This window comes from Clupea harengus, chromosome 23 (assembly GCF_900700415.2).
Source record: "Clupea harengus chromosome 23, Ch_v2.0.2, whole genome shotgun sequence".
NCBI classification, from domain to species: Eukaryota; Metazoa; Chordata; class Actinopteri; order Clupeiformes; family Clupeidae; genus Clupea; species Clupea harengus.
Window position 1 is genome coordinate 22,730,318 of NC_045174.1, and position 17,381 is coordinate 22,747,698.

Genomic DNA, 17,381 nt, shown 5'->3' on the forward strand with positions numbered 1-17,381 from the left:
GCAAAGACTCTAATTTCATGATGGCCACAGACATCTATGCAAAACAACAACAACCTCCCAGGTAGCTGTAAGTCTCATGTCTGGAGTAGACACTGACTGACTGGTCTAATAACTGGATGATAATAATAATAATAATAATAATAATAATAATAATAATAGTAATAATAATGATAATAACATGTCTTTTTAAAGCAGGGCTCTGAATGATTTTCACCAGCGGTTGCCTCCACTCCTCCTTTGACAGAAAACGGCACATGTGCTGTGCTTTACTTGTGGACCAGTCCATTTCAGGAGTCTATCAGTACATGACAGCATCCTCTGATTTTCCTAAACAGTTTTTCATCATGCTGAAAACTCATCCATTAGTTTTCTGTGAGTGTCTTTCATATTCGTAAATGTCCGTTGTGTAGCAGGCTGACAAATGTCACAGGATACGGGACTTGCCAGTGGTGTGTGTAAATCTGTTTAAAGGCTATCTTCATGCTTGTTACCAGACACATAATAAACAGGGATCTGCGTAAAATTATGCCAGACAATTCTCGAGACACACACACACACACACACATACACACACACACACACACACCCACACACACACACACACTCCCTCCATTTCATCCCAAACCTCATGACCTTATTCTCTCTCTGGGTTCCTCCTAAAGACTGTGTGTGTGTGTGTGTGTGTGTGTGTGTGTGTGTGTGTGTGTGTGTGTGTGTGTGTGTGTGTGTGCTGTTGTCCATCAGACTCACTTGGGAGTGTCCACAGAGAGCAGCCGTGCTCCTGGATCCTGCTGGGCTTGGTCTTGGTCATCTGAGGCTGCTGCTGCTGCTGGACTCTCCTTTCTGAAGGTACGACCAGTCACTCTAGAAGACAAAAGATTATTAATGTGTTAACAGTAATGCTAGGTTCTCCAGTGGGGATTCTTCAGTTCATACTGAACACTCATCTCACACACACCTTTACCTATACCAACACCAACCCACACACTTACCGTACTTCAGCCATCACAGAGTGCCAATCACACACACACACACACAAACACAGGCATACACACTCTCACCGGGACTCACTGATCACAGGATGTCATATGCGTACACTCACTGGGTGCCCCATACACACACACATACACCCCTTTATGTCATCATCATCATTCACTCAGTCACTGAAAGATACACAAACACCCATTAAAGGGTGCTCCCCCTATCATACACACACACACACACACACACACACACACACACACACAGTGTACTACACATTTCACAAGGTGCCACACACACACACACACACAGTGTACTACACAGGGACTTATCAGGATCTACTGCCCTGTGTTTCACTGAAACCTGGCTTGGAGAGTCCATCCCTGACAGCATCCTTCATCTGCCGGGCTTCCAACTCCACCGCGCGGACCGCGTTACGGAATTAACGGGGAAAACGAGGGGAGGAGGAATCTGCTTTTATACCAACGAACGTTGGTGCACAGATGTCACAGTGCTATGGGAAATATGCACTCCTCACCTAGAATCTCTTTCCATCAACTGCAAGCCTTTTTATTCACCGCGGGAGTTTTCCTCCTTCATTCTGGTCGGTGTCTACATACCACCTCAAGCCTGCGTTAGCGACGCACTACGGCACCTGGCTGACCAGATAACCAGCACGGAGCGAAAATACCCAGACTCTATTCTCATTATCCTTGGAGATTTCAACAAAGCGAATCTCAGCCGCGAACTTCCAAAATACAGGCAGCACATCAAGTGTCCCACCAGGGACAAAAATACACTCGACCACTGCTACACAACGCTAAAGAATGCGTACCGCTCTGTTTCCCGGGCAGCTTTGGGACTCTCCGATCACTGCCTGGTTCATCTCCTCCCAAGCTACAGGCAGAAACTAAAATCTGCAAAGCCTGTGGTGAAAACGGTGAGGAAATGGACCAACGAGTCAAAGCTGGAACTACAGGCCTGCCTTGACTGCACTGACTGGAGTGTTTTTGAGGCCGCATCTACATCACTGGACGAACTCACGGACACTGTGACGTCATATATCAGTTTTTGCGAAGGCATGTGTGTACCCACCAAAACGTACCGCATCTTTAATAACAACAAACCATGGTTCACAGCAAAGCTCAAGCAGCTTCGTCAAGCCAAGGAGGAAGCCTTCAGGAGTGGGGACAGGATCCTGTACAACCAGGCCAGAAACACACTGACTAAGGAGATCAGAGTAGCAAAGAGAAGCTACTCTGAAAAGCTGAAAAACAGGTTTTCAGCTAACGACCCTGCGTCAGTGTGGAGGGGCCTGCAGGACATCACCAACTATAGGAAATCCTCCCCCCACTCCATGGAGAACCCTCAACTGGCTGACGAACTGAATGTGTTTTACTGCAGATTTGATCACCCCACATTCACACCCCTCACCCGCTCCAACCCAGATTTCACACAATCATCTGCACCCCCTGTTATCACCTCCCCCCTCCCCCCTGACTCCCCACCGGCATTGATGGTCTGTGAAGAGGATGTGTACCAGCTCTTTCAGAGACAGAAGACAAGGAAGGCAGCAGGCCCAGACAGTGTGTCACCCTCCTGTCTGAAAGCCTGCGCTGATCAGCTGGCCCCCATCTTCACACGGATCTTCAACAGATCTCTGGAGTTGTGTGAAGTCACCTCCTGCTTCAAACGCTCCACCATCATCCCGGTTCCCAAGAAATCCTCCATCACTGGACTGAATGACTACAGGCCCGTCGCCCTGACGTCTGTGGTCATGAAATCCTTTGAGAGACTGGTATTGACCCATCTGAAGGGCATCACAGGCCCCCTGCTGGACCCTCTGCAGTTTGCCTACCGGGCAAACAGGTCAGTGGATGATGCAGTCAACATGGGGCTGCACTACATCCTGCAACACCTCGACTCCCCAGGGACCTATGCAAGGATGCTGTTCGTGGACTTCAGCTCGGCGTTCAACACCATCATTCCAGAAGTCCTCCTCACCAAACTCACCCAGCTCACTGTGCCTGCCTCCACCTGTCAGTGGATCACAAACTTCCTGATAGACAGGAAGCAGCAGGTGAGGCTGGGTGAAACAACATCCAGCACCCGGTCAGTCAGCACTGGTGCACCTCAGGGATGCGTGCTCTCCCCACTGCTCTTCTCCCTCTACACCAACGACTGCACCTCAGGAGACCCATCTGTTAAACTCCTAAAATTTGCAGACGACACATCAGTCATCGGCCTCATGCGTGATGATGATGAGTCTGCATATAGGCGGGAAGTTGAACAGCTGGTCCTGTGGTGCGGTCGCAACAACCTAGAGCTGAACACGCTTAAAACCGTGGAGATGACAGTGGACTTCAGGAGGAGCCCCCCAGCACTGCCCCCCCTCATCATACACAACAGTACTGTGTTGGCTGTGGAATCCTTTAGGTTTCTGGGATCCACAATCTCCCGGAACCTGAAGTGGGAACCCAACATAAACACAATCATCAAGAAGGCCCAGCAGAGGATGTACTTCCTGCGCCAGCTTAGGAAGTACAACATGCCTCAGGAGCTGCTGATCATGTTCTACACCGCAGTCATAGAGTCAGTTCTGTGCACCTCAATCACAGTCTGGTTTGGATCGGCCACCAAACTGGATAGGAACAGACTCCAACGGACAGTCAGATCTGCAGAAAAGATCATCGTGCCAACCTGCCCACCATCCAAGACTTGTACACCTCCAGAGTCAGGAAACGGGCAGGAAAAATCACTGCAGACCCCTCACACCCCGGACACAAACTTTTCAAACTCCTCCCCTCTGGTAGACGCTACAGATCACTGTTCGCCAAAACCTCCAGACACAAAAACAGTTTCTTCCCCCTCGCCGTCTCACTATTGAACAGCTTAACCACTGTAGCATATATATTTATATATTTATCCCTGCACTTCTTGCACTCTCCACTACTTCTTTGCACTATTGTTGTGTAACATTTCACAGCTACTGTATATAGCCATTCCGCCTTGTACATATTTTTTAAACTTCTTAGACCGTTGCACTGTTGCACTGTTTGTCTTGTATTGTGTTGTAATGTATATTTTGTGTAAGCATATTGAGAGTCACTCTGCCAAGTCAAATTCCTTGTTTGTGCAAACTCACTTGGCCAATAAAACCTGATTCTGATTCTGATTCTGATTTCACAAGGTGCCACATACACTCTCTTACACACACGTGCTCTCACACACACACACACACACACACACACACACACACAAACGCACAAACACACACTCTCACACAGACACACTCTCTCTCATAAGCATTCTCACACACACACTCTCACACACACACACACACACACACTATCACACACACACACACACACACACTCACACACACACACTCATACTCACACTCACAAACAAACACACACACACACTCACATATACAGACTCTCTCACACACTCTCACACACACACACGCTCTCACACCTTCATTCAGCCCCCCCCCCACACACACACACATGTACAATAATTGACCCATCACAGAGAGCCATACAAACACCAGTCATCACAGGTATCACACACATATTCATTAATTCATTCATTCATCACACACACAAACACACCACATATACACACACCGTGTAATGCACATGTCAAGTGTTGGTACCTATACCAACACCAACCCATACACTTACCATACTTGCCAACACAGAGTGCCAATCAAACACACACACACACACACACACACAGTGTACTACACATTTCACAAGATGCCACACACACACACACACACAAACACACACACACACACACACACACAGTGAACTGCACATTTCACAAGGTGCCACACACACACACACACACACACAGTGAACTGCACATTTCACAAGGTGCCACACACACACACTTACACACACATCACCAATGACGGGTCCCCCCCTTTAAATTACACACCATACTTATCCTATTACAGGGTCCCATGAAAACACACACACTGTAGTTCACTCATTTCTATCTGCCCCCCTTACACACCCCATATTTCAGTCATCACAGGGATACACTCACAAACACACTTTAGTTTGCCCATCATTATGTACCCCCCCCCACCTCATCAAACACCCCATTCAGTGGTCTGCTGTTGTGTGTAAACACTCACCCCTTACACATGCCCCCCCCACACACACAAACACACACAAATACACACCATAGTACACACATCCTTACATTCCCCCCTCACCCATCACTGTGTGCTCCCCCTCCCCCATACAGATCTATTGTTGTGTGTTAACACTCACCGTAGTGTCTCCAGTTTGCAGTGGGGACTCTTGAGGAAGTCTGAGAGATGCTGAATTCCTGCATCATGAAGATCATTCCAACTCAGGTCCAGCGTCTTCAAACTGCAGGAGGCTGATCTGACAGCTGATGCTAAAGCAGCAAAGCTCTTCTCTGTGAGGGAACAACGCACCAGCCTGGGGGAAACATATTGAAACATGTGATTATTACACTCACATACCTTTACCTATACTAACACCAACCCACACACTTATCGTACTTCAGCCATCACAGAGTGCCAATCACACACACACATACACACACTCACCGGGATTCACTCATCACAGGATGTCATGTGCGTACACTCACTGGGTGCCCCATACACACACACACACATCCCTTTATGTCATCATCATCATTCACTCAGTCACTGAAAGATACACAAACACCCATTAAAGGGTGCTCCCCCTATCATACACACACACACACACACACACACACACACACAGTGTACTACACATTTCACAAGGTGCCACACACACACACTCACCAACAAAGGATGCCCCCCTTCAAAATACACACCATACTTATCCTATCACAGGGTCCCACGAAAGCACACACACTGTAGTTCACCCATTCCTATCTGCCTCCCTCACACACCCCATATTTCAGTCATCACATGGATACACTCACACACACACTTTAGTTTGACCATAATTATGTACCCCCCCCCCCACCTGCCTCATCAAACACCCCATTCAGTGGTCTGTTGTTGCGTGTAAACACTCACCCCTTACACATGCCCCACACTTACCACTCATCACAGATAGCACACACATTGTCACGATGTGGGATGTAGGCTGGTTGGAATGGGGTTGCAGGTAGGAAACACACACGCCGCAGGAGACAGTGGCTTTCTTAAAAAATAACTATTTATTTACAACAGGAATCACCCCTAAACAGATACACACGAACTGACCAAAACTAAAGCCAAACAGACAAGGTACAACTCTGTGGTCACCAATCACACAGGTTTGGTCTACATGTATGTACTTTCTCACAGCCCTCTGTCACAGCCCTCTGTCACAGCCCTCTGTCACAGCTCTCTCTCAGCTCTCTCTCACAGCATGTTCAGTCTGTCTCTCCCTCATTCAGTAATGAGGTGCACCTTAAATAAGGCCGCCCAAGGGCTAAATTGGTCCAACTAGAGTCAATTGGACCCCTCCACAGAGGTGGGGGAACCCAGACTCAACCATTCAGGTAGGGGAGTCCAGTCCTTCTCCCCCTTTGGGCCACAGTGAGAAGCGGGAGGGATTTCACCTTCTCACACACATATTCATTCATTCATTCATTTATTAATTCATCACAGACACAGACACACACACCAAGGGGTACTACACACTATACCCCTTACTCTGCATGAAACAGGGACACATAGACACACACACACACACACAATCACAGACTGTGTTGCATCTGATGGAACCTGAAATATTGATATTCTGTTGTTGTAACTAAGTGTAGCCTCATTTTGTATCTGTAACTCATTCTTGGATGTGTACTCTGTCTGTCTCACTGAGACCTGAACAAATGGCATGTGAACCCCTTCCCCCCTAGATAGCCTCCTTCCTGCTATCACCCTTTGTACCCTGTTATCACCCCCCTCCCCCCACAGGTGAACCCCTCACCCCACTGTCTCCCCCTTCCTCTCACCTCTCCCCTATTGTATTCTAAATGACTGAATTGTATAAATACCAACATACTCTACAATAAGACAGGCCTTTCTCTGAGCACCAGCTGAGAGGGGGTCTCCACGCCGAAATAAACTCCAGAAACCTGACTACGTCCTCCAGTCCCTTCTTCAACTTTGGCTTTGTGCTAATTTAGATTCATAGATAGATCATAAAATTCCATACATTAGTGCCCCTAACACACACACACACACACACACACACACACACCCATTCCTCCACATCAAATGGTGTCCCTCAAACACTGCATGTCATCATCCTTCACTCATCACAGGAATTCACTGAGAGACTCACAACTCAAGCTCACACACACGCACACACACACCGTAGTTCATCTATCATTATATCACCATAGAGCACAATGTCCCCTCTAGCTAGCCCATCTGCCTCGGGACAGTAAGTCTGTGTGGTCACTAAAGCAACGGGTACAGATTATCCTGCTGTACATACCCTTTCAGCCTTATTACTGGAAGCCCTGACAACATAAGGTTTCAACCAGTGGCGGCTCCTGAAAAAATTCTCAGGGGGGGCAATTATTTTGATAATGATTAAGGCGACCCATTCAGTAGGTACATTAAGTTAGCTGATTAACTCATTCAGCAATACCCTTTTGTCCACTATTGGCAGCACACAACAGTAATATGTCCCCTCTTGCTACATAGCCAGAGTAGCAAGTTACAGGTGGAAAGCTATGGAAGAAAGTTGCATCCAGGAGCCTTCATAAGCAAACATGATGTGGCTCCACATTAAATGATCCCACTTTTTCATTATCCACGTGTCTCAAATGTTGTATGATGTAACATAGCTTAACAGGACACATGATATGTCCAGTAACATCATAAAGAAGGGGTAACATAAGTCAAAACCAACAATATTTATTGACTGATTTTGAAAGTATTGGCTTACAAAAGAAAAATAAGTCATCACATAAAAAATGATTCAGTGTTAGTGCAAGAAGCGAACTGTGAAACACACTGTGAAACCTATGAAAAGTTACAGTGGTATATGAAATACAGACCGCGTTAGCCACTTCACGACCGCGTTTTTCTCCCGGAAGCCATAGAGAATGCATCGAGAGCTCTGTTTTGTGAAAAAAATTGATTTACCTTGGGAGTCAATGGGAGAGGTCTGGGGCGAGGCCATTTGAAGCACGACTTTATGACTGTTACCTGATTCGACAATGACATACAGAGGCAGATCAGACGGTCTAGTGGTAGAATCCGACAGAAAAAAATTATTACATTTAAATTTACATGTCATTTACGCGACTTACAAGGATATTGCGTTTATACATCAGGAGGTTTTTTTTTTTTTTTTCCTAGGCAATGCGTCGCCCCATACGCCTTTATGGACAAGCCGCCCTTGGTTTCAACATGTTTATGTGGCACACTCTAGATTGTCTCTTACGATAAGGAGTGCAGACTATATAGTCAGTTTAACAAACCCGACACTCACTTTATAGGGCCCAGAAAATGTCACTTGCAGCGCCGACCCAGGGACAGGGAGAAACACAAGCACCGGGTCACCTGCCTGGAAACTTGGAATTTGGTCCTGTCCCATTAAGTGACTTATAAACAAGCAGCAGTACTTTAAAGTCAATTCTGTGACTTACTAGAAGCTTGTGTAAGTATTGTAATAATATGGTCAATTATTTTCGTAAGAACTCTAGCAGCTGCATTTTTCACAGGATGAAGCTGTTTGGCCTTTTTAGGGAGGCCTGTGAAAAGACCATTGCAGTAGTCAACCCTACTGCAGATAAAGTTTTTCTAAATCATGTTTTGACATGAGGGGACATAATTAGAAGAGGCCGTCTCTCTTCCCAGTCTTTATTCGTGTCGACACAGTATGTGCGCAGCATCGTTTTCAGCGTCTGATGAAAACACTTTAAAGTGCCCTGAGACTCCCCCACTTATCTCACAACTTGTGCAAACAGTTTCAAAGTGAAATTAGAAACCTGATCAGACTGAATGAAACCCAATCAGTCCCCTCACCACCGCTTTTGGGGATGGCTTTAGGATAGCGGTTTGCAGCGCACATAATGGTCAACACAAATTGACGGCCAGACTTAAACTTGGGCAGTGGACCCATGCAATCAAAAGTTATGCATTCAAAGGGATGTGCAATTACCAGAATAGGACGGAGTGGGGCTGGGGAAATGGTCTGATTGGGCTTACCCTTAAGTTGACATAATGGCAAGTGGCAGAACTTTGCAACAGCAGTCTTTAATCCAGGCCAAAGCACTCGTTGATAGGTCTTATTAATACCCAGGACAGACAGCGCATGCTCATGGACTAGACTCAGAATCTGTGAACGGTAGCCAGACGGCACAGCAGTCTGACAAACAGACATCGAGGATCGAGCTGAAACTGAGCTTTCATCAATGAAGATTCAGACAAGTCAACAATATCCTCAAATTCCTGTGCCTGCCTGCACACGCATCACAACGGAGGCAGAAAACACAGAGGAGAACTCCGTCCCAAGTCACACACAATCTCACACACATGCACACTCTCAGACACATGCTGTCACACACATGCTCTAACACACTCACACACACGCTCACACACACACACACACACACACACACACACACACACACACACACACACACAAACACGATCTCACACACTCTCTCTCTCTCTCTCTCACACACACACACACACACACACAGACACTCTCACAAAAAACAGACTCACACACACTCTCTCTCACACTCTCACACACACACACACACACAGACACTCTCACAAAAACAGACTCTCACACACACACTCACACACACACTCAAACTCTCACACTCTCACTCACACTCTCACACACACTCACACTCTCACACACACTCACACTCTCACACACACATACAATACCTGACCAATTACAGAGTGCCACACAAACACGCACACAGCAACATACCATAGTACACCCATCCTTACATGACCCCCCTCACCCCTCACTGTGTGCCCCCCCCTCCCCCACACAGATCTCTTGTTGTGTGTTAACACTCACACTAGTGTTTCCAGATTGCAGTGGGGACTCTTGAGGAGGTCTGAGAGATGCTGAATTCCTGCATCTTGAAGAGGATTCTCACTCAGGTCCAGCGTCTTCAAACTGCAGGAGGTTGATCTGACAGCTGATGCTAAAGCAGCACAGCTCCTCTCTGTGATGTCACAATTCTCCAGCCTGGGAGAAACACAATGACACATGTGATTATTACACTCACATTCCTTTACCTATACCAACACCAACCCACACACTTACCGTACTTCAGCCATCACAGAGTGCCAATCACACACACACACACACACAAACACACAAACACAGGCATACACACACTCACACACCATCACACACTTGAGTGCCAATCACACACACGCACAAACACAGGCATACACACATTCACCATGACTCACTCGTCACAGGGTACACATACTAACACACGCATACACATGCTGGGTGCTCGATACACACTCACACACAGCCTTTCCTCCACATCAAATGGAGACACACAAACACTCATTAAAGGGAGCTCCCCCTTACACACACACAGACACAGACACAGACACACACACACACACACACAGACACACACACACACACACACACACACACACACATCAAAACCCAAACCTTACTGACTCAGCACCCCACAGTGACACACAAACACACACACACGCTCTCTCTTTCTCATACACACATGGCCATGGTCAGTTAGACCCTCCTGACTGGCATTCACACATTCCATATCCACATGACCCCACCTCACACCTCGACCCACACTTAACCCCCCTCCTGCGAAAGGGTAACAGAGAGCTTCCCCGCAGACAAACACCGGTGGGTAATCTTTTACGCCATTGTTTAGTATGTTAATTCTGTATCCCTATAAGAGCTACAGAATCATGTTACCATTTAGAAGACGGCAGCGAAAGGAGACTGCAGCAAAATGAGACGGAAGATAACCATGACAAATTCTGAGGCTAAAACTTTGTTGGAATAAACAGATTATTTCACTAAGCCGCCTTTCCGAGTTCTCTTACTCACGACCAGCTAACGTGAACCGAGGAAACAATTTCACGTTTCATCAAAGATTTGACAGGAACAGCACTCTTTCACACACACCCCTTACATATGACACACACAGACACACACTCACACACCCCTTCCTCAGCAAATAACCCCGCCCCCCACCACCCCCACCGTGCACACACACCTTCTAATGTTTTCTCAGCATCAACAGCAAAAGAGCCAGGCATTATTTGACACCTTGGTAAAAAAGCTAACATGCACACGCACACACAAACACACCAGCGTCGGAAATACACGAGGGCAAAGGGCAAAACTGCCCCTAAGAAATCTAATTTTGTCCCTGAAATCACTAGGAGAGGGGCAAAAAATGCCCCCATAATTTCCTGTAATAATAATTTAATGAAATAGTCAAAAACATCGTAGCCTATATGACCCGGTCCAGTTGCCATAATTGTTTTTTTATTTTCGCCTTGACTGATTGTTGCGTGCGCGTGAAGAACCGAACGTTCTAACAAAAAATATTTGGAGCGCTTCTTAATCAGACCTGTGACTGCGAGTGTGAAGAGAAATGGGGATCAGCAAACACAGTCTCCGTCACCATCTCAGGTTCTAAAAGATAAAATTCACACACCCAGCGACCGTTGAAAAATGGAAGCTAAATTGGCTTGGGGTGGAGGATGACGACGACGAGAAAAAGACCCGATAGTTTTTCAAGGCATGTCAGACTTGTGGACAACGAGTTGCCAGTCATTACAGCACAGGCGAATTCTTCTGCTGACTTCATCAAGGGATACATTAAAGAAATACATGGCCTTTCGTCACCAGGCACCGAGCAACACACCATCACCTACGGTGAATGATAACTAGTAATAATAATTTTAGAAATGATTTAGTTCAGTTTAGCTAGTTTAATGTTAGTTAGCTAGCTCTGCTTGCAAGCTAGCTAACTAGTCCTATCTGTATTTCCTGTAGGCCTACTATGGTAGGTACAACATGATTAAAGGTAACAAAAAAATCAATACATATAATAAGTTATTATTACAAAAAAAGAAAGAAAAAACTATTGGTAATAGTTATTTAAAAAATGTAATAATAACAATAAATAACCACAAATAAATATGAATAAAATTGAATATGATTGTCTGAGCTATGTTTTCTGTTTGGTTTTTGTTCCAAAAATCTAAGAAAACACTTTGAATTTGTAGACTACTGCCTAATAGTCTTATTTTAGTCATTTGATGACAATTGCTCATACTGTAAGCCTAAATAAGTGTGTTTATTATTTTGAACAAAGGTTAAATGTTATTTCACAAGTTTCTATAAGTGCCCCCAATTTTTTGTTAAATGCCCCTGGATTTCAGTAATGGGGGCAAAAATTGCCCCCCAAAAAATATGTAAATTTCCTACCCTGAAACACACGCACACACACATGCACGCACGCACGCACGCACGCATGCACGCACACGGACACACACACACACAGACTCTGTCACTGTCACTCTACCTCTCTCAGTAATTTACTTACCAAGCTGATGTGACCACTGGCACCAGCCTCTCAAGAACTTCATCTGGACTGAGGAGTTCAGTCAGATCTTTCTCTGGTGTCTTTATGTACTTCTGCAGATCAAACTCATCCAGGTGCTCTCCTGAAATCTCAAACTTAAACTTCCTAGTCTTCCACTGTCCTGGTAAGAGCATGACTACAGACAGAGTTCCTGAGCTCCTGTCAATGACCTCCACTACAGCATGGTGATTCAACTCATTCAGACAGTAGAACAGGTTAACAATTCTGCCTGAAGTATTAGAATATCTGATCTCCGCCTCGCCTCTGATCTTCTTCTTGACATACTGGACTGTTTGCTCTGGGCTCTGTGATTGGCTTCTTATCTGTGGCAGTAGGTGCCTTAGGAGATTCTGATTGGACTCCAGAGAGAGGCCAAGAAGGAAGCGGAGGAAAAGGTCCAGGTGTCCGTTCTTATTCTGTAAGGCCAGATCCACTGCAGTCGTGTGTAGGTCATGAAGTGTTGAAGCTCTGAACAGAGCAGAGAGCTGAGAGGTTTGCTGTTGGTCAGGCATGTTTCTCTCTCTGTTGCTGAAGCAGAGGAACACATATAAAGCTGCAAGAAACTCCTGAATGCTCAGATGCACAAAGCTGAACACCTTTCCCTGGTACAGCCCAGCCTCCTCTCTGAAGATCTGAGTACACACTCCTGAGTACACTGAAGCTTCTGTGACATCTATGCCACACTCTCTCAGGTCTTCCTCATAGAAGATCAGATTACCCTTCTCCAGCTGTTGGAAAGCCAGTTTCCCAAGTTTGAAAATAATCTCTTCATCCGTCTCTTTTCTCCCTGTGTACTTGTACTCTTTCATTTTTGTCTGAATGATCAGGAAGTGTGTGTACATTTGAGTTAGAGTCCTTGGCATTTGTACACTCCCTGATTCATCTGAAGTTCTCTCTACAACAGTAGCTGTAATCCAGCAGAAGACTGGAATGTGGCACATGATGTAGAGGCTCCTGGATGACCTCAAGTGTGTGATGGTTCTGTTAGCCAAATTCTCATCACTAATTCTCTTCCCAAAGTACTCCTCTTTCTGTGGGTTATTGAATCCTCTTATTTCAGTCACCTGGTCCACACACACAGGAGGGATCCGATTGGCTGCTGCTGGTCGGGTGGTGATCCAGAGGAGAGCAGAGGGACACAGATTCCCCTTGATGAGGTTTGTCAGCAGCACGTCCACTGAGGCTGGCTCTGTCACATCACAACACCTTGGGTTGGAGCGGAAATCTAGAGGAAGTTGACACTCATCCAGACCATCAAAGATGAACATTACTCTGTGCTCTGAACTGCTGAAGATTCCTTGATTTTTTATTTCTGGGTGAAAGTGTTGAAGAAGCTCCACGAGACTGATTTCCTTCTCCTTCATCAGGTTCAGCACTCGGAAAGGAAGAGGAAATATGAAGTAGACATCCTGATTGGCTTTTCCTTCAGCCCAGTCTAGGATGAACTTCTGCACAGAGACTGTTTTTCCAATGCCAGCCACTCCCTCTGTCAGCACTGTTCTGATGTGTTTGTCTTGTCCAGATAAGGGTTTAAAGATGTCACTGCATTTGATTTGTATGTCTTGCATTGCTTCTCTCCATGATTCTCTCTCTATCTGTCTGACCTCATGTTCATTATTGACCCCTCCTCTTCCCCCCTTTGTGATGTAGAGCTCTGTGTAGATCTCATAGAGGAGTGTGGTTTCTCCTTGATTTGGTACTCCCTCAACCAGATGCTGAAATTTCCTCTTCAGAGTGGATCTGAGTTTTTCATGGACATCTGCCTCTTCTGGTGTCCATCTAGATCAATGACAGAATCACACAACGCTTACAGATGAACATCATCACAGAACACCTTTAAGGAATAATGTCAACAAAATATCATCACAATATTCCTACTAGATTCAGAATGTCTATCTGTTGTAATATATTAGCTTCACATCTATTACAAAGGACTAAAGCTCATGTCACCATAATGTAGTAATTTTCTCTCATAAACACACTGAACAGACACAGTGGGGTTTTTCAATATGATCACAATGTGAATATGCAGGGGGGTTCTAGACTGTAATAGACACTGACAGACATGGAGGGTCAGTTTGCAGGTGACTGACAAACAATTACGTTTATTTCACTCATATACTCATCGTTAAGACAAAGTATGGTTCCTTCACATGAACAAAATCAATCACATCATAAAAAATACTACAGGAACAATCTATGCTCAGTTCAGAAGAGCTCATATACTCATCGCTACAACACAGTAGGGTTCCTTCACACAAACAGAATAAATCACATCATAACTAGTACTATAGCAACAATGAATGCTCAGTTCAGAAGAGCCACTAGGGAAAATACATATAACAGCGCAAAGAGGGTTCTAGAACGTTACTGACAAACAGAATCAAAGGTGGTTTGAAGAGGATTTTGGTGTCTGCCTGACAGAATGTCATCCATGATCTCACCTGTGTTCTTCAGCAGAGTGCCTCTCTGTCTCTTCTGTCCTCTTGGACTCTGTGTCTGATGCCCCCTGCTGGACGCTGTTAACACAACATAACCCTAAAGTGAGTATTCTCACACCTCCCTCAGAGAGACTATCCTGGTCACCACACCCACCCACACACCCACACACACACAAACAATACAAAATACATAAATACAGGTCATTTTAGTGTTATTTGGATTTTGTGAGATTGGTCTAAACTTCTCATGTGTATTCTGTTTCTGGCCTACATGAGGTGTGAGAAAGCCGTCACAGCTTCCCCCCCCGCCCTAACTAGAGACTAGATAATAATTAGCATTTAGGTATCCACCCATCCCTTGCTTTCCCAGAGTTTAAAAGACTGTGATTTCCAAGAGACAGTTAGTGAAGGAGATTTAGGTGAACACACTCAGTGAAATCTAACTCTCTCTCCTCCTCTGGTGCGCACCATTGAAAGAATAAACCTGGACCTGGTTTTTCATCACAATCTGACTGAGTGTCCGATACATTTGGGATATAGAAATAATTCCTTTCACGTCGTCACTTTACTCCGGTCTCTGGTTGGATAAAACTTGTCACATGTCCTGAACAGAAATGGACAAGGACCTTTGATTTATTCTTTAGGAACCATGTCGATGCCTGACTTAATGTTGTGTCACGTTAACATTAATAGCGATTGAATTACACTTGTGTCGGTGTAATCGCTAGCGGTAAATAAACGTTATTAACTTGAATAACTGATTAAGGATAAGTGTTACACATCACAAACACACGTAATCGATGTTTTTTGTGTGATAATTAGGTAATAGGTAAGCTAAAAATAACAGTATCTTACGCAAGCTAATTTACCTAGCTAGCTAGCTAGCAATTGAATTACACTTGTGTCGGTGTAATCGCTAGCGGTAAATAAACGTAAATAACTTGAATGACTGATAAAGGATATATGTTACACATCACAAACACACACAATCGATGGGTTTTGGGGGAAATGAGGTAATTGGTTAGCTTAAATTACAGTATCTTAGGCGAGCTAATTGATCTAGCTAGCTATACCGGAAATTAACAGTGCTAGCTTTGTGTTTGGTCATATAGCTTCGTAAAAGTTCACCTAACAAGTCACTTGTGTGTTTAGTTGTATGACTTCGTAAAAGTTCGGTTAACAAGTCAATTGAGCATTATGCCACCTGACTATAATGGGTCAATTCATATCAGCATGCTGACGTTATACTTATTAGCAGGGAGGCTAGCTAGCTACTATGTGTTCCAATGGATTGTTGGTCTAAGCGTTAGCCGGCAACTCTGCCGACAACTACTATTCATGGATACCATGTGATGTCACTGTGTTTAAGCGCCGCCATATTTGTGTCCAACACGGACACAGTAGTCTTAGCTGTGCGTCGGTCACCCACAGAAAGTTCAAATGCCCAGGATATGTTTTGCTGTTGGATGCGACAACTGTCGCCAAAGAAACCCAGATATACAATGGGCCTCATTGTCGAACATTTTCTGAAGTTTCTTCTGAAATGTTTCTTACGGGCTTCAGAAAAACAACGTAAGGAAAAGACATCCGCCAAATTCATGAACGTTTGAAAATGTATTCCTACGCAGCAGAAGTGTTCTAAGCTGTGCTCCACCAGAAGAGTTTTCTTAAATTGAAAGCGCGTTCTCGTGCTCCTGAATTTGCATACATACACGCCCCGCCAGCTCCTTGTAAGGGCACGCAACCGTAGTGCCGTGTGCTGTCGGAATCTACCGAGTCCACACGAAAGCAACTCGTAAGCGAGTCATGTCAAAGCGGAAAGTGAGCACAAGTAAACGCAGATCTAACTTACCGGTACAGAGGTGGAGGTAGCCTACTGACTGTTGCAGGATGTAGATGTGTCAATTCTATTCCACTATGGCTATTTTAACGCGATTGAGTTTAGTGCTTATTCATTTATTCACTTACATTTGCAGTGTTCGTGTACATTCACATTTACATTTAGTCATTTAGCAGACGCTTTTGTCCAAAGCGACGTACAAGTGAGAGAACAGTCAAGCTACGAGCAATAGAGACCTAGTGTAACAATAAATACTACTTTACATAAGAAATAGAAAAACGAAATAGAAAATAAAAACGAAGTGCAGGAATGTAACTGCTGTGAGTGCAAGTTAAGCACTAGTCGAAGTGCCAGTTAGGAAGGGAGGTGCTCTCTGAAGAGTTGGGTCTTCAAAAGCTTCTTAAAGGTAGAGAGGGACGCCCCTGCTCTGGTGCTAGGCAGTTCGTTCCACCAACGTGGAACTACAAATGAAAATTCTGGATTGCCGTACTTGCACAGACGGCAGTGCCAAACGACGC

The 17,381-nt window shown here is 45.1% G+C and overlaps 1 protein-coding gene across 1 annotated transcript; it reads right to left on the reverse strand.

Moving 5' to 3' along the window:
* Positions 1-746: 746 nt before the first annotated feature.
* On the reverse strand, positions 747-15,018 carry LOC116218609 (protein NLRC3-like). Its single transcript, XM_042703187.1, has 4 exons — positions 15,005-15,018; positions 12,544-14,361; positions 11,563-11,568; positions 747-864 (listed from the first exon to the last, which is right to left on the reverse strand). Exons 1-4 carry the CDS (start codon positions 15,016-15,018, stop codon positions 747-749), a joined length of 1,956 nt encoding a protein of 651 aa, XP_042559121.1.
* Between the last annotated feature and the right edge of the window lie 2,363 nt (positions 15,019-17,381).